Below are 19,394 nucleotides of genomic sequence, written 5' to 3'. Positions count from 1 at the left end.
TAGTTGAAGTTTATTCTTTTAGAAGTCTGAGGAGCTGTGTTGGATAAATTTGCCAACAGTGTTCCCATCATGAGCAAAAATCTATGGAAAAGAGGACAGATTGTTTTCTCCTGTTATGCTTGTGCAGTGTCATAAAACTCTAGGCTCCTTAATGTTAAAGATGCACAGTTGTTTTGGATCAGTTGTTTATCTCCAGCCTCTTCCACATAACTCTTCTGAATTAGTATTGATACTTTCTCAGCTATGGATGAAGTTGTCTTCCTTAGTCCTAGTAGAATTATCTGTCAGTTTCTGGTGCTACCCATTCAAACTCATTTCTTTGGTGGACCCATCATTGTACTGGTCTTACTGGCAGAACTTAATTTTCTATTGCAGTCTCTGCTTATTTCCATCATTTACTATTTAGAATGTTCAAAAATGCTTTTGAAATGTAAGCCTGAACCCTTAAAGGCAACATGAAGACCTCCAGCAAAATTATTCCTGGTCATTACTTGATATCAAAAGATTTCTCATTCATTAATTTTATGTCTGTTCTATATGGATATTCAGGTCACTAAAAGATCCATGATCACTGCTAGATTGGATCTGGAGACTTTATACTCCCTGGAACAATGACAAACAATTCATTTTTACCATTTGCATGAGCTGAAAATAGAGCCATTTCACCAGTGTATGAGAACATTCATAAATACGACCACCTTTTTGAAAGGTTCAGGAACTGATTGACTTGGAAGTAGATGGCAGAATGGATGACTTCCTAATCTCCAAGTAAAATTTTGAGACTAGTCCATTTTTCACTGTGAATTAGATGGTTGTAGAGTTATCTTATTAGGTTGCTTGAGATTTAGTCAACATAGCCTTCAGGATTATGGCAAAATGGTTGTCACTCACACATCATTCTCCTTAGTTACAGCATTTCAAAAAACTTCAAGGAACAATTGAGAACATGCTTTTGAAGCTGAGGGTCTTGTCTCCTGGGAAATGCACTGAAAATGACTTAGGCTTTCTTAGATGACCACTGGAGCAGGTTTTAGAATAGAATAGAATATTTCAGTTGGAACCAACCTACAGTGATCATCTAGTCCAACTGCCTGACCAATTCAGGGCTGACCAAAAGTTTTAAAGCATGTTATTAAGGGCATTGTCCAAATGCCACTTAAACACTGACAGGCCTGGGGCATCGACCACCTCTCTAGGAAGGCTGTTCCAGTGTTTGACCACCCCCTCTGTAAAGAAATGCTTCCTAATGTCCAGTCTAAACCTCCCCTGGCGCAGCTTTGAACCATTCCCACGAGTCCTATAGCTGGATACCAGGGAGAAGAGCTCAGCACCTCCTTCTCCACTTCCCTTCCTCAGGAAGCTGTAGACAGCATTGAGGTCGCCCCTCAGCCTCCTTTTCTCCAAACTAGACAAGCCCAGAGTCCTTAGCTGCTCCTCATAGGACATACCTTCCAGCCCTTTCACCAGCTTTGTTGCCCTCCTCTGGACGTATTCAGGGACCTTAACATTCTTCTTAAATTGTGGGGCCCAGAACTGCACATAATACTCAAGGTGAGGCCGAACCAATGCTGAATAGAGCGGGATAATTGCCTCTTTTGACCAGCTGGTTATGCTGTGTTTGATGCACCCCAAACAGGTATGACCCTTTTAGTATATACATGCTCCAGGATTCTTGAACTTTTGTTTGTTTTTTACACTTGGTGAAAGAACTCAAAAAAAACCCAAAACAAAACAAAAAAACACACACAAAAAACACCAAAAACAAAAAATGGAAAAAAACTCCTCCTTTCTCTCAATTGTTATGGCAACAGGTGTTGCCTTTTTACTCAGGGATGCTCATCTATTCAGTTTTTTAAGAAGGACATAAATGAAATATGTATGTTAACACTTTCCTTGTAATTTTTTTTTCTTTTTGGGCTATACAGTTCAAGTCTTATGTTATGCATGAGTTCTATGCCTGAATAGAGAAAAAGGAGAAAGGTTCACTTCTGCAGAAATCATTCCCCTATGAAACAATCAAACAGAAAAAAAAACCCAAACCAGCCCCCAACCCTCCCCCACCAAAAAAAACCCTAAATCCTTCCTGTTTATCCTCCTCTGTTTACATTCCTAATATATACAATGAGAGCTACCTACTCATTTGCTATTTCAATCACCTACAGCTGTTCTGTGAAAATCGGTGTTTTGAATGTGGTCTTAACAAGATATTATGCAGTGGGATAAGTTCAGAAGTGTTTGGTCAGCCTCTTACATTTGCAGTTCTGTAGATGTTCCTTGTAGAAAAAAAATCTACGTAGATGATTACTTCAAAGAAGAGTGAACTGGTTACTGTACAGCAACAAATATTTTACGTATCAGAGCCCTGATGTCATTGATTCATGGCATGGTAAAGAAGCCGGGATGCTATTTGAATTCATTGCCTGTAGTGTTCTTGACCAGAAGTGCTGCACTTCAGTTCTTTAGCTCCAAAATGTGGAATAAGCATCCCCCAACACAGGATTGTGTGAATGCATTACTCAGCTCAAAGAGTGACAGACTTTACCAGTAGGCACCTTCTCTTAGGTTTAAAATAAGAAAAATATACTATTTTTTTAAAACAAATAACTTCAATAACTACAAATAACATCATATTTGCCATACAATGAAAAAAAATCTTATATTTATGCAGTTGAGAGAAGAGAGAGCTAGTCTGCTCAGCATGCATGTAACTGTTTCCCAGGTTTCCTTTTCCTATGCCTACAGGGAATAAATTGTGTTAGTTTAATTAAGTGATAAATGAATTACCTACAGCAGGTAACTTAAAAGTAAGGAGGTTAATGGCTGATAAATCATAAGGAGAGTTGTGACACATGAAATTCTGTTTCAAAGGGAGTTTTAAAAAAAAATCATAGTGTTCAAGAAGCTTTAGAGATAAATGTGTCTAACTTTTGCTATCTAACCTCTGAGGTCTCCAGCAGTTTTATTGCAATGTTCTTCCTTACCTATCATAATTATACTTCTACAGTACTGCAGGAGAGGAGTCAATTGGTGTGCTATTCATCCATGTTGGGGTGCTGATCTTTGTGATTAAGGGAGCCTGAAAATGGGATGGAAGTGTAAGAAACCTGTTCTTAATTTGTGTCCTCACCCTGCAAACACATGGGTAATTTCATGCACATAGCATGGTTTAAATTTGGTCAGGCTTCTGTGTATGTTCATCTTTGTGTGACTTCTTAAAGTGAAATGAATGTTTACAAAGGTGGCTGCCAGTGGCTCAAGATGTATCTCAGTCTTCACTACAATAGTTAAGGTAACAGCTTCTTGAAACTATATTGAGGTCCAGTTGAAAAGTTTGTATTTTCTGACTCTTTTTCTTTTCTTCTTTCCTCTCTGGGTATAGCTCTGGATTGACAATATTGCTTTTCAAATTAATTACTGCTATAGATGCTGGCAATTTAGTCTATGGACAGCAGTCACCTGTGTTTTACATAGGCATATGGAAAGCCAAAACATATGGCTGTTAAAATAAAGTGTTTGCAGGTAGCGTGGGGACTGCTGTAAACCTATTGTATGGTTTGGTTTTGTTTTTTTTTTTTTTCAATAAATACGTATCTCCTATCAAAGAAGATCTCAAAAAAACCTGAAAAGATGTTTGTATACAGCAGCCTAAGGAGGTGATTAGAACTAAGTCAAAAAGTACACAAAAAGCTTACAAAAGTCTGAAAAACTAGCAAATTTTTTTCCAAATCTATCAAAACAGAGAAATGCTGCCCAAAGTCTGCAGTGACTGGAGATGAGCAAGATACAAAAGAGTTTTTCAAAGAATGCTATAGCAGAAAAACTGTTTGTTGTTTTTTTGGTTTTTTTTAACCCATTTTCATCTTGCAGGACCTTCAGGAGGTTCTTACATTGCAACTCTTCTTTATGGGGAATTATCAAAAATTTGGCTCAAATAAGAGTCAGAATAGACTAGTGACCAAGTTGATGAAATTAGCAGTAAAATAAGTTTCCAGGACCAGATGGTAAAACAGCATTCATAAAAGAAGCAATTACTTAGAGTAATATTCTTTAGCCTGGAAGAGAATGCCCTGAGGGAGAAGTTATGCTAGAAATCTGTGGAGTATGCCATGGCAGCAGCCATGGAGTGAGTATTTGCCAGCCCTCATAAATAAAGAAGTAGGTGGCAACAATGAGATGAACACAGGTGGACTCAAACAAGAGGAAATACTTCTTTGTTATGCAGTAATCCGTGGAAATACGTACTGCAAAACATAGATGCCAAAAGATTGCGTGTGGATAAAGCTTAGACAGATTCGTGGAGATAAAACAGTTGTCATAGACCATTACAGTCAAGAAGCCCGCAACTACAAAACAGTGAGATTAGAGTGATGTACTAGGTAGGGTTCCTCAGTTCAGAGTGATACAGAGGTCACAAGAAACCAAAACACAGTAAAATGTAGGGACTAGACAACATTCAGTCACAGTATATGTGATACACGCTCTTTCCAAGTGCATTTAGATTTTACTTGGTTCATCTCTCCTTATGTTGTTGTAACATTGCTGTTTAGATGATTGTATCTGTGAAGCCTTGCTTGTGTTTTGTGATGTAAACTGATCACCTGACGCTTGCCTAAGAACATATTAACACTTGAAAGCTTTCACTTAGTTGTTAGGTAAATTAAAAGGCAATTTGAGGGTTGAAATACCTGCAAACTTCAGCTGTGAGTGGATTGTTTGAGAAAATCTGACCTATAGCTGCATTTTTGTGCCCATTTTTAGAAGTCTTTTGGAGAATAATTTTTTCAGACAAAGCTAAGTAGCAACTGTAGTTAGAAGGGACAAACTGCAAGTATAGCTTTGGTTGAAAATGTTTTTTCCAGCATTTGCTACCAATTCAGGCTAGCATATATGTTTTGTGAATAGTCTACAGTGGTTTAGCACTTTTAGCACATTCTGCAGACTAATTATCTACACATCCAAAGTGCCAAATGAATAAAAAGCTAATATTTGATACAGCACCTTCCAGTAATTACAGTTATGCAGAAAGGTGCTTAGTCCCTTTGTATTAAAAATAATAGGCCTGCTTCCATTTCATTTTGTTGCTGAAGAATATTACTGTCTGACTTCTTTTTGCATAAAAATAGTGCATTTTAGAGTAAGTACATTGAAAAAAGACGAAGGTAAATATTAAATGTTTTCTTCCAACAGTAATTTTCTTAAGCGTTAGCTTTGAGTTTTACAACAACACTGAAGCTTTCATTTACAGAACCTCTAAATGCTTTGAATTGTGAAAGGGTGGAAACATCTATATATGTGCAGCAACCTCAGTAAAAACTGCAAGGTAAAATAAGGGTCAACTATGAATGTCAAAACCAAGAATTGTCTTACACTATTTCTGTAGCTTATCACTTAGTCAGAAATACTTTACAGGAAGTATTCATTCTATTATGGTCTGTCTTTTTCAGTTCTGCTGAAGACCTACATTTCTGAACTCAGTGAAATCTCAATACAAAAAGTAAATGGTCATTATTCATAATTGCAATATGCTAAATGCTTATGCAGTCACTATTCAAAAGCTCTTTTGTCAGCTTTTTTCGGTAGTGTTTGCCGGCAAGTATGAGTTCCTATAGAAGCTTAGTTCTTTAGCCCTGCCAAGCAGTAATACAACAGAGTCTCTGTCACACTCTGTGTGTAGGCTTGGAGCTTTTACTTCCTCTCCTGATCTTTTGATTTCCAGATTTTAAAACTAGAGCAGATCATTACTGTTCTCTGATTTCACTTCCTATAGTGTTAAACGGCCATAAAATGGCATGCAGCAAGCCAAGTAACTTTTGATTGAAATTGACAGAAGCCTTTTTGAATATATTTCACTCATGATATAAAATTTTAACATTATGACAGAAGCTGTCTTCTGCCTTGGTAAGTGCTTCCAGTACTTAGCCTGAACATTTTAAAAATATGTAGTATCTTCACCTTTTGAATTTTTAGCTGTTTTTCTTTTTTTTGCTTTTGAGTCTTGTTATGCCACTTTAGTGAAGTTATCTTGATTTGAAGCTACTTGAATGATTATGACCTTCAAATTTTTCTCTGAAATACATGAGCTCCCTTAGCCTGTTGCTGAAAGGAAGACTTTCAGGGCCTCAAATCATACTTGTGACTTTTCTCAAACACCTTTTCGTCGTGTTGCCATTTTGATTTTTAAAGGACACATTATTTCCATGATGGCCTTCCCAGTGATGCGTACAATTGTGATTTTTGCCTACAATTCTTGTTAGATTTGCTAACTTTGGGCTAAGAGTATATGTACTCTTTAAGACCATATCTAGAGATCTGGTTTCCTAATGTGACTTCCTCCCTTTCTCCCCATCCTTTTTGAAGCTGATACTGTAGTGCGGTCTTGCCAGCACAGTCTGTGTATTTTTTGTAACAAGTTACATTTAGTCTTTAACTTAAAAGTCTCTTTAGGAATTGTGAAGAGGTTGTTTGGGGTTTTTTGGTTTTTTGTTTTTTCTTTTGGAACTTTCTTGAAATGCATGCTATTTATCAGCTATTAATATTATTATCCCGTAATGCAAAAGTTCATATAATTCAAAAACTATTCTCCTTAGCTAGATTTAAAACAGGTGGGTTTTCTTCCAGAAACTAAGGAAGAAAACCTTCTTAATTCTTTAAGAAAATTCCTAACTGCCAATACAGTACCAGTTTTTGCTTGCCTTCCAGGAGAAGAAGAAAAGTTGTTTGCTGCCCTTTCCTATTTGTTTATTACTCTCCTTATACTAAAAATAATTAGCTTAATTGTGAGAGAGTTTTCATTGAGAGCAGTCCCTTCTAGTGAGCATTAGATATTTTATATTACTGAATTTGCTTTATTTATTGCATTTACCATCTTGCTCTCCTTTCCCAGAAAGTGAAATTTTCTTCGTAAGTCTCTAAACAGTGCAGTAAGTAGAAGCAGCAGATTTGATGCATAAACTTGGGGAAGGCCCCACCTAGTGGATGATCACAGACTCGTTTTCTCATTGCTCCGGTTCAGACAGGAGACTTAAGGTTATGTTGGAATACCTTACATATTAACCATGTGTACTGACAGCTCAGGAAATTAAATAGTTGGATTTTCTTTCTCCTTTTTCTTGTGGGGGTGGCAGTGGTGGTGTTTGGGGAGCTGGGAGAGGGGAAAGGTAAAAAGGGGATTTACATTAAAGAAAGTTTCAAGTTGGAAAAGATGTTGAAGTTCCCAGTAAATGTTTTGACATAAGAAATTAATTACAAGCTATGGTGATTGAAATGGCCGTCTTCAAAACTGGCTTTCCTGGGTGTCAGAGGAAAGGAAGTACCTCAATAGAACGATTTTCTGTGCAGGGAAAAATTCTTTCTTTATTCAGTATGAGACTGGCCTTTCCCTTGTACAAGAAAAGATGCAGTGAACTTCTTTAAAACAGGTCAGCAAAATGGAGGGAGTGGAAGCCTGTCCACTTGCATCTCAAAGACTTGTGCTTTTAAAGGCAGACTAGGGGATATAAGTTATACCCCACAGTGAACAGAAATTATTAATTGGAAAAAGTGGGATGAAGTAATATGTTGCTCTACCCTTCCTGTTCCTGTGTCCTATAATGTCCACATCCATCCTCATGTGGATGAAGAAAATTTGTCAAAAGGCAAATTTTTTGTTCCCTCAATGTAAAGTTTTTCTCATCTTTCTGTCCTGCCTTTCGAGTTGGTATTTGAGTTGTATATCATGAGATTATATTCAGATATGCTTTCTTCTTCTGTATTATAAGAAATACTTTATTTCTTATGAATTTCTTACTGAGAGAAGACTAGATAAACTCTCGTTTATTTTTATGCACTGTGTATTTGGAATAGACACTACATTCCGTAAATAAAATCAGATGCTGAGGAATCACACACATCTCCTGAAGAGGCTTAAACATACAGGTAACGTCCAAATGATAAAATATCCTTGAAAGTGATGCCTGTAGACACATGCAAAATACCACTTTTGAACTGAACAAAAAAAAGAGGAGGCAGGAACAAGAACCTCTTTCACCCATATTCTAGTACACTGAGTTTCAGACAAGTATTCTGTTTGCTAAATGCCAAACAGGGAAAAAAATATGTCAAGTTGACAATTTGAGGTAAACTATTTTTAATTCTTACTTCATGGCTGCAGCCTGTCTCTTGATGTGAGTTGTTAAGGACATGCCAAGTGTTACAACATTATCTGTTTCTGGAGGCTGAGTCTCAGTTGCTTTTTCTCCCACCCACCCTCCACCCCCCAAGAATGAATAAGTAGATCAATTTTTTTTGCTGCTGCTTTTGTTAACATTAACATTTCTATAAATAGAACACTATATTAAATAAATAGAAGTGCAAGATTTGCTGATAGAGTACAAATGTCATGTGTTGCTTACTTTTGCCACATGATGTAAAAGCACATAAGCAATATATTATCTTTAAAGTATCATCAGTGAAGCTTGGTGTCAGTTTTATACTGGATGTTAGAGTCTAAAAGCAAATTTTCCTAATAAAGCAATTCTTCTACCCATTCCTGATGTTAGGAGTGGTGTAGGGAGGCTGAAATTGGTTATTTTGTTTGGAAGTACTTTCTGAATTCAAAGGTGTCCCCACACTATATGGCATTATTTCATCTGGTATTCTGACATTGCTTGTTCTGCGTAGTGTACATCCATAACTTGTACATTATGATTTTTTTCCTCCAGTTCTTAGAGGAATGATTAATTTCTTTCTTTATTAAAGTCAATTTGTGGAGTGGAGGTGATGTTACTTGTTGCAGATCATATCAGATACATGGAATAACTTACTAATATCGAGTATATTAAACTACCACAGTACAATGTTACATTGATACAAAAAGCTCTTTAAATAGAGCTGTATTATACTTTTAAGAGTTTGTCTTTGCTTCCTTCTTCTTTTTTAACTTTATGTTGAGTTTTCTGTTATCCTGTCCATTGAGAAATGCAAAATGACATAGCTCACTGAAACAGGGTATTTAATGTCAAAGTAAAGGAATAAGTTCTACATTCTACACTTCTTCACTGTTCAAAAGCTTATGAAACAGTCAGCAGGAAAAACCCTTAAAACCATCTTCATAAATTCTTGCATGTTGGGGAAGGAATTTTGGTTAAATTTCTTCCACAGATTGTAATACACTAAAGTGTAAATCTAGATTTTTTTTTTTTTTTTTTTTTTTTTTTTTCCCCTCCAGACAGTTACTGGCCTTTAGTCTTGGGAAGGCTTAGAAAGGTGTTAATTTATACCTAGTTTTTTATAGGAAATTAACTTGTGTGGACTGTAAGACCATCCTCTAAACATTTATTAATAAGAGTTGTACTTCCTTTCTGAGTAGCTCTGTTAGGCCAGGGTGGAGTTCATTTTCTGCAGCTGAAATAAGTATGGGTGGGGGTAGTGGTAACTTCAGGAAGTATGAAGAAATAATTGTCTTCCCATCACCTTGTTAGTGGGTTATTTGCTCAGGCTTCATAGTTTCATATCCTTTTCCCAATATAGTCTGGTGTATCTTACACAAAAAAAAAAAGTCGTGCCAGTCTGTGAACAGTGTAGTTCAGCAGGGCTACTGCCACTAAATGGGTTATAGTAGCTTAATGTGGTGAAGATGGAGGGGGGGAGTAACCCTTTCTCTTGGAACAGATGAACAGCATTCATTCTTCTGCTAAATCAAAATAAAAATCACAACAATTCCTGTCTGAGTTCCTCTGAGATTCTCAAAAGAAAACCAAAAGCCTTCAGTTACCTCTTCTGCGTAATGGTGAAGTTGTTAATAGTGTAGAACTCAAGACTGAAATTACTGCTTTGCAAAAAAAAAATTTTTGATCTTTCTTTTTAGATCAGGTGACATGTGGTTTGTTTTTCTGACCTTTGTCCTAATCTTGCTGTGTGTCCCAAGGCTAAATTAAGACTTTAAATCCAGCAGTCAGCACTAGTTTTTGCTTTCTTCGTTTGGGGGGGGCATGGAGGAGAGGGGAGGAGTGGAACTGTCCAAGCTACACGCTCACACACGCGCAGCTTCCTGATGAGGTAGTGTTGCACACCCCTTCAAGGAGGTGCCCTGCCTCACTAGGAGGTAAATACATATGCATATCTGCAGAACAAGTCACCTCCCCTTCATGCAATTTAGAGACAATAATACACCTTAATGAGGAAATTTGGGGGAGGAGAGGGAGGAAATTGCTTTTGACCTTAGAGTCAGTCCTCTTTCTAGGGTGAAAAATGGTAAAGCATATAGTAAATGCATTAGTACAACCAGATTTAATGTACATTCGTTGTACTAATGCATTTGGTCATTCTTTTATTCTTTTATTCTTTTATTTATGTATGTGTTTGTAAACCTGGGAGGGCGGTGTTCAGTGCACTTGAATTCCTGGCTGCACTACATCACCATTGAATGGTTTACACAAACTTGCACTTATAAACTTTGTTATAAATTTTACTGAATTGTGTTCTCTGGAACATGAAAATAAAATACAAACCAACATGGATAAATTACCATCACTGCTAAAGTGGGTCTGAAAAGGTCTTTTTTTTTTTTTTTTTTTTTAAGAAGCAGAAAACTTCTAAAATTAAGAGGTAGCTGTGTTGTATGGCAAACCTAATACGTTAGCACTAGATTTAAGAAAGTTGTTGGCTTACCTCCATTTTTATTGGAGCTCATCACAAGGTTCTGGGCTTTAAGAGAAGCAGAGGTGGCAAATGTGGAGTATTTCTTAAAATTCTTTCATAAGTGTCGTCAGAGACAAGTGATATTATGCTGTATTGTTTCTGCTCGCTTTCTTTATGCTTGATAGCACTTATAAAATACTGCTATATATAAAGTTCTTTGTCACGCTCATTTTTTTTCCCTGCTAAGAGGAGTGTCATTTCAATCTCCCAGCATGCTTCTGAACTTAAATATTACTTGCACACACACAGGGGGCTGAGTTTTATATTTAACTGTAGCCGATGAACAATTGTATTGCAAGAATTGTAAGAACAATTAAATTAAACCACCTTTCCAGTAAACTGTTACCTTGTAAGTTAAAAATGAAAACAATGTAAGCTGTATCCCTTGTGATCTCAGAACAGGCAGGAGAGAGAGAATTGGTAGCATGTTTAATGCCTTTTTTTTTTAAACTTCATGCAGGCACACGTCTATTCTTTGGGTGCAACATTGAAAGCAGCAATAGAATATATAGTAGAACCTGAGACAGAATCAGAATTTGGGCAAGATCTGCATACTCTACTGGAACAAATGCAAGAAGAAAATCCTGAAAATAGGCCAGATATTGAGGTAAAACAGCCCTACATAATTTTTTGTTTAAAAAAAAGTGACAAAAATATTTCTGCATGTGTGCTCATTAAAGAGAGATGGTCTTTATATGTAATATGCTCAGATTTTGCAAAAAAACTGAGGATTTCCCTGACTCAGCAGAATTTCTTCTTTCTTCCTTATCTAATGGAGACAAGGAACCTGAAAAGCGCATGTAAATGTTTTACGGTGATTAAATTTTTTAAGAAGGTTGGGTGAGTACATTTGTGGATCTAAATTTTCTCATTAACTGTTTCTTCCCATTTATTATTTAGTTTACACAGAGAGAGAGAGAGAGAGAGAGAGAGAGAGAGAGAGAGAGAGTCATTAGACATAAGAGCACAGACATTATGCTGTGAAATTTGTGTGGTGCCTCAAATGATGTTTGGATTGCATTTAAGAAGGGGATGGAGGGAGCCATGCCCCAGGAAACCTCTGTTCCTTTGCACGTTCAAAGCAATGTTGTCCAAAGCATTGCTAATAACTAGTTTTTCTGTAAATATATAAATGTTCAGTAGTATTTGATTAGAAATCTTAATTGGGTTTGTATTTTATTCCATTTAGGCTCTTATTTTACCTTTAATTTTTAGAAAGAATTTGAAGATATACAGGATTTTTCAAGATGATGTTTTCAAAGAATTTACATTCTAAATGTTGGTTACCTAATACAGTGTTATTTGACATTGATGTGTGAAAGTTTAGCTTTAATACATTATTTTTGCAGACTTTCAGACTATAGCCAGGGAATAACAGTTGTCCAAATGTGACTTTTCTTGGATTCAGTTCTTCTACTTCAGAATAATGCTACCTACTTTTCTGTTCTGTTTTTTTGTTGTTTTTTTTTTCTTCTTCCCTGAGTTGATAGTGTATGTTCTAAGTGGTATAGCACCTATAATCAATACTTTGCAGAAAGAGTGCTGCAACAAAAGAATGAATAGATTAATTTTTATAAAGCAAATAATATTAGCTACCTGGTTGAGGACTGCCCAGGCAGGAGACCGTTCCTGACATAGAGCCTACTTGATCAACTCCTGTATTTCTATTCATTTACTTTTGAGTGTAGTCAGGAAAGGGATTGTATAGCACTCCCTATCATCTCCAGTTGGTCTATAGTCCCTGAAAGCTATTGCTGACTACTTACATCAGCCCAAAAATAGAGTGGGTCAAGGCTGGTCTAGGGTAATATATGAAGGTTGCTTTGTGATTGTTCCATTCCTTGTCCTCTGGGCCTTTTCTTGGGTGGAAAGGAGTGGGGGGAGCTATATGGAGGGAAAACCCATAGACTTTTCTAGGCTTTTCACTAGACTCCAGCACAGCTGGATACCTGTCTCATTTTTTCCTGTCCTTCCTCAATCTGTTATGTGAACCAACAGAGCCATTTTCTTCCTTCCACTCACAACAGCAGAATAGCAGCTGAGCAGGTTAATGGGGAAGTAAGAGCAGCTCCTCAGAGCTGTATGAGGTCTCATCAGTGTTTATCTAGGAACAGTTACTGAGGAAACAGTGGGATGCATTTGGAGAGGCAGCTCTCGTCTACTTCCTGCCCATGGTGACAGGTTTTTAAATGTCTGAATGTCTGTAATTGTGCATGAGACCAGTGCTAATGGTGCTCAGGCTACAGATGAGAGATGTATAAGACTATTTCTTCTTGTGACCTGATAATGATTGCTTTCTCTATTTGGGAATAGTGCTTTCTAGATATTTGTATTTTGCAGTTTTTAAAAGATTCAGGATTTACTTTTAATGTAATTTTGGTAATAAAAACATTCATCATCCTGCCTATATCACTCAATTCAAGGGAATCACTGACTGTTTAAAAAATAATCCACACTCTAGCTTTTTACATTTTCAGTATCTTATTCATAAAGGATAACATTTAAGATTATTAATTTTTATCAGTTGTTCTTAGTGTTCTAACTGTAGGCTAGAACTTGAACTGTATTAAATAATTTCATGATAGCCCATGGTAAAAATAAGAAATTAATTCATCCACGTAATAGAAACACACAGTATAATGAACAGTGCAACAAAGACCTCTAATGTAGCATCGTATAAATTCAGATGTACTGTGTGAGTTAACATGATTCACTTTAGTCAAAATTCACAAATGTATTCATTATTAAATAAGTATTTAACACTAATTTTCTCTAGAGCATTTTGTCATTATGTGAAGAAAAACTGAAGATTGCTTCATCAAGTAATATTTGTCGAAGCCTGTCTGCTGTTGGAAGAAGGGTTCTTTCAATTGAATCATTTGGTGCTTCTCAAGGTAACCTTAAAATGTATTTAGTCTAGAATTTATATTGCCTCACACATCTAATTATTTTTAAAATACTATGTTTGTGTACTTTCCTGTTATAGATTCCTTTTTAGAAATCAAAAAGTCATTATTAAATATTTGTGGATTGGGGGTGGGGAGCAGGGGACATACAACTCTTAATGAACATAATTATTATATTTAGAGTGTCATTTATGATTAAGTGACTTGTCCAAAAATAATTAATTTGTGTAACATACTGAATATACGTAACAGCAGTGACAGAAAAAGCAATATAATGATTTATTAGGAAAGATTACAAGGTTTAAATACACATTTAATATAAGCATCTGGTTTTTTTGCATCTAGATGTCTGTGATAACATGTGGAAGGGAAGAATGTGTCAGAGAAGTTTGGGATCTAAATTATATTCAAATGAGAAAAACAACATAGCAGGTGATTCATCTGCAGTGGAAGATGTGACAGCTACCTGTCATAAGGACTCTTCTGTAGTTACTATGGTGACTGGCAGAGAAAGTGGTTTAAAGGAAATGCAAATTGATCTGGATAATGAGAAAACTCAACATTCTCAACTTGCAACTCAAGCTACAAAGAGCAAAGAAGAGGACAAACATGCAGTGTATACTGACAGTTTTGCTAGTGTTGCTTTGGATATAAAATCATGTGTTATTGACCTGGAGAGAGATGGCATTTTTAAGAAAGGTTCTTTGAGAAAAATTAAAACCTTTCCAAAGCTACCACTTGAACCTGCAGATACAAATAACTTTTTTACTTCTGTAACCAACAGTGGACCACTAGCTAGGAAAAATCACTTGCTAATACAAGAGTCACTACCTCTAGACAATAATAATGAGGTTGTTTTTTCAAAGGGAAATCTTAATTCGTTTGCTCTTAGTAGTCCACCAAAAATAGAACCAAAGAATCACCAGGTTAATGATCGTCATTTAGAAGCTCCGTGTGTATGCACACAGGTGTCTGGCATGAATCTAGAAGAACATATGTCACTTATTAATGGTAAAAAGATAGGTTTTGCTTCATCTGATCACAAAGAAGACTGTTCGGATGCTACCTCTGAAATGCCAAATACAGCTGGTATGCTAAAAGGCCCAAATCAATCAATTGCTGGAGCAAAAATGCTAGACAACTACATGGCGTTGGAAGACTCTTCTGAAACTTTTCAAGGGTCAAATGAAAATTCTTTACCACATTTTAACAAGATGGCGTCAGTGTTAACGACAAAACCCAGTGGGAACAGATATGGATCAAACCTAATTAGGTCTCCAGAATTGAGCAACGGTGCGATGAGTGCAAACAATAATGAAGATAATCTTTGTGGAGGCAGAGGGTCAGAAATCAAAAGTAATGAGCAGGTAGTAAAAATAAAGTCTTCATTATATAGTTGCTGTAGTCACTTATGTGGAGATGAAATGACTTAAATACTGTGTGATTGCTTCCCCCCCTCGCCCCCTTTAGCATCCTGGAAAATCTAATTTTGCCAGTCTGCACAATTTAAGAGTTAATATTGGAAACATGGTCATCCTTTTTTCCCTCTTTAAAAGTAAAGTGGTACAGTGAAATTTATGCTATTGCAAAATCAACTTTCATTTTAAATTTTTTTTTTTTTACAAATGGAGTATTCTTGCTAGTGTGTTAGAGTGACATACTTAATAGTTGATTACATTTGTAAGAGAACATTACCAAAGCATATGTAGTTTTTTAACTGTTTACATTACTGTCAATGCATAAAGTTCACTACCTTGCAGTGGGCCTCCCAGGTGCTTATGAAAATTGCAGAGTTCCTGACTGTAAGCCTGACCTCATTGAAATCAATGGCAATATCCCATCTGCTTCGGGAGGTGAAAAGACTCCACTTTTTTTTAATCTACGTGTGCATTTAAGTTTTCAGAAACTGTACATATGCTGTATCTGTTCTGTGTTCTTAAATTGCCGCCTCTGTGTTTGTTATGTATATTTCATGATAGAATTCAAATATGTGCACAATATGATGGCTATGTTGTCTCAAGCATTTCATCTTTATAAATAGCCAAATAAGAAGAGGGAGAGCTGATATTAGTCTACTAGAATTTGTTAGATAGATAGTGTAGTATGATCTCTGCCTAAATTACATATTTTCAGGGTGGACAAGTTTGGTCTCTGACTAGATGGTTTTTTTTCTTGTGCCACACTTAAAGAGATGTAAACAATCCATGTGATAGGAGAGCTGCTGGCTAAAAATGCAGGATGGCTGATGCTTCTCCAGCCTTGCTGTGACTTGATTAAAAAGAGCAGCACAAACTTCACGTATTTCATTTCCAGAAATTATGCTTAGGTGAAGATGTTGGGTTTCTTCCTTACTTGTCTACTGACAACTCAGCCCCATTTGCCTTGCCTAATAGCCAGTCTTCCAGCCATCCCATGCAGTGGCATCCAGGGTTATTTTCAGTCTGCATCCATACCTCTTTTCACCTTGCACAAACACCTCCACTGGAGTAGTAACCTAGGTCTGTCAAGTGTGTAAAGATCCTTGGTTCATCACAGCTAAAAAAAATGCAACATTGAGGATTCTGGTCTAACTGCTTTTTTCCCTTTCCTGTCTCTTCTCCCCTCAATAACGTGCACTTGTTAAATTCATAATGCAGGAGGATAGTAAATGTGGATAAGTACCACGTGGCATGGTTTTGCTCTCTGAGGGAGTTACTCATTGTATACATATTGAATCCTTTATTTAGTTTTTAAATCCTGCAGATTCATTCTTCAGACTGTGGGAAAAGGTCTTTTTTTTTTTTTTTTTTTCTTCCTGCTCTGGACTATGCAACCTTACATATTCAGAAGAGAGTGCAAAGTAATAATCAGATTTATAGTCATTCCAAAGTCATCTTCTTTTGCTATGTCATTTGTTACTCTGAATTTACATGGACCTGCTTCATTTGGTAGACGTGCATGTATTTCTAACAAGGATCGTAGTGATTTCAGGCACTGACTTCTTGTGAGAAAGCTTGTTAGTATACAGAAATCTAGATCTGTCTTGGTATTCAAGCAAAAGAAACAACTGTCTTTCATCTTATGTGCAAATACCTTTTTTCTGAATGGAGGTTTTATATTTTTTTATGCTAAACTGTGTAAACCTAGGAATTAACTTGCATGCTGGTCATGGAGAGGACAGCTAAGGCCATCAGATGACTATAAAACCCCTGCAGCTGTTTTGCTGGGGATTTTTCATTCCAAGAAATAAAGGTACCACACTTAAGTCACTTGCCTGGAGGTGGAAGTGGGCTTACTTAAGCCTCTGTGTTAACTAGAGAGGTGCGGTGAATAAGCTGCTGTCACTTAAAAACATAAATTGAGTGTATTGATAGGGGTTCTTTAAGGAGGAAAAAAAATCTGTTCAAATAAGACCTGTATTCCATCCTCACTGGATTATCAGGACAGCAGTTTAAGTCTGGGTACCTGAAGATGTTTTCAAGAAAATAATCTTCCTCAGAATTGTAGTTTCTCAAAATCCTTGCATGATTTAAAAGCCGTAACAAAAGTCCTGTTTGCTTTTCTTGCAACAGCACTTGAGACTGGCACAAAGAAAAGTAAATCAAAATGTTTTCAGGTTATTCTGCCATTTTTCTGAAATCCTCTTTTTCTTCAAATATTTCATCATCAATTTAAATAAAGTGTTCTTTCAGCCTGAACAGAATTTCATTCCTCTAAATAAGTAGGCTCTTAGCAGAAGTGAGGTTATCCTGCTCCCACTGAATTCACAGGACAATCTCAGTGAATTAGAAAAGGTAACAATTATTCCAGTTACCCTAATAAGCAGTGTTGTAATACATATGATCTGAAATGAAGACAGCAGGGTGGCTGTTGTCTATGAAACCAGAGTTTTATAGCTGTGTTTTCAGTAGAAGGAAAGTTTGATGGACTCATACTCTATATTCTTTTTAAAATAATCAATTCCAGCAAATGTTCAGGTTCTGCCACATGAAAATATTATGCTCTTTAGAGCTTGTTAAAATCCCAAGTTGGTCTTAAAAACAAACAAACAAACCAAACAAACAAAAAAAAACCAACAAAAAAACCCCCACCAAAACAAAGCCATCTTTGGTTATTTAACTGCTGTAGGGAGGAAAAAAGCATTTGAATATATCAACATCTGTGAGCAATACCTAGGTTTCTGAAATGGGTGTCTATTCCCTGAAATGCTGAGCTTCTAGCCTGGTAATCTTTGTTTGTTTTCTGAAGGGGGGTCATTCATTTTCAGTAGTCATTGAACTGTATGACAGACTCTGTTCTAAGTCTTCTTAGAGAAGGGAGGCATTCTTTTTAATGCTTTCAGCTTCTTTTTCCTCTTCTGGAAAACAGATTTTATTCCTCAGGCTTCTGAAACATAGCAGTTTCTGCCTTTGTCTTATCTCCTGACAGTTGCAAAAATAAAGCCATACTGTGCTATCCCTTATGTGAAGAAGTTACAACTGGTGATACTGTACACTTTCAAGTTCCCTTTCATTTCTCTGTGCCAGAATTTTACCAAATACCTAAAAATGTTGCTTTGCTTTTTTTGTGGTTTTTTGTTTTTTTTTTTTTTTAAGAAGCTAAAACTTAAGTCTGAGAGTTTGTTCATTTACTGCAAAGGCACAAAAAATGTGAAGCCCCAACTAATGTGATTTCTATCTTCTGGGCTAAATGGAAAACACCTCAGAAGATTTACAGCGCTGCTCTTTCACTAGTTCTCTATAACAGATAAGCATGATTGCAGCAAATAGAGCTTTTAGAATAGTATCTCTAGCATCTCTTTAAATATTTCTTGTTCTTTAGAGAAAGTGCAATACCAGTCCCATCCGGTTGAAGATCAACCTTGTCTACTCTGGAGAACAGACAGTTTTTCTTACCTGTCAATAATACTTCTCCAGTGGACAATATTTTTCTAATACCCCAACACTGCTTCTTAATGTTGTGTGCTTTACTGCTAGTAAGCGTTACTAAAAATACTTGCTTGCTTGTGTCTGGCTACTGCAATGTATCTTGTGAGGGTTTTCCTAGTAATTTTTATAGTTTTGCATGCCATAAATAAATATTTTTCACTTCAAGTTTGAGTGGGGATCTTTTATTTCTCTAACCAATTTCATTCCAATCAGGTGTGTCTCATCTCTAATGCTTTTAAATGTTTCTCTGTGGTTCAGATGCTCTGGCCTTTACATGGGAAGGGTTAATGGGAACCTGGCATATATACACATTTGTTTTCTGTTGATCATTCATACCCAGTCAAGCATGAGAGAAGTGAAAAGCCGTGTAGCTACAGAATTACACTTGAACACTGGGGAAATAACACTTGAAGGAAAGAAAAGTTCTCTATTCCGAGAATAGTACTTATTAAGAAAAGAATAATGAAAATCTTGCTTGCTTTGGCTGTTTAAAATATGCCAGCATTGTTGTTCATAAAATATCGTACGTTGGCATAGTCTGAATCCTTTGAAAAGTTTGGTTTTACCATTCTGGTACCAACAACGAAATAAAAGATCTGTTAAATGATCTTTGCAGCACTGAAGAAAAAACATCGCTTTTTCAAGAAGTGAGGTTTAAAATGCAATCTTTTTGGCATCAAACAAAATGTCACCAGTATGTAGCTGTAGGCAATAATCAGTCATGTGGCTTTTTCTTATTTTCTGTCAAAATTTCTGTGCTGTGAAAAACATCTTCTGATTTTAAAAACTGGGTTATATAAATCCTGTTATGAAAAGGTCTGTTTTAGAACATGAAGAAAAAATTTCAGGAAGGGGCACTGGATTATAATCTTGTTTGCTCTTTAGTGTAATTCCACTGGTGATA

At 36.3% G+C, this 19,394-nt stretch overlaps 1 protein-coding gene across 3 annotated transcripts in view; it reads left to right on the top strand.

The window, feature by feature from the left end:
* The window catches only part of KNDC1 (kinase non-catalytic C-lobe domain containing 1), a 68,548-nt gene that overhangs the window by 15,130 nt on the left and 34,024 nt on the right, over positions 1 to 19,394 (top strand). For all 3 annotated transcript variants that reach the window (XM_087767061.1, XM_087767062.1, XM_087767060.1), the window contains exons 4-6: positions 11,138 to 11,284; positions 13,454 to 13,571; positions 13,929 to 14,950. In XM_087767061.1, coding sequence (XP_087623187.1) covers positions 11,138 to 11,284; positions 13,454 to 13,571; positions 13,929 to 14,950 — 1,287 coding nt within the window. The remainder of the gene's footprint in view (positions 1 to 11,137; positions 11,285 to 13,453; positions 13,572 to 13,928; positions 14,951 to 19,394) is intronic.

The sequence above is a fragment of the Nipponia nippon genome, unplaced genomic scaffold (genome assembly GCF_047370975.1).
Source record: "Nipponia nippon isolate SJK-2023a ecotype South Korea unplaced genomic scaffold, ASM4737097v1 scaffold_3, whole genome shotgun sequence".
In the NCBI taxonomy this organism is placed as follows: domain Eukaryota; kingdom Metazoa; phylum Chordata; class Aves; order Pelecaniformes; family Threskiornithidae; genus Nipponia; species Nipponia nippon.
This window is presented reverse-complemented; position numbering and strand designations above follow the sequence as displayed.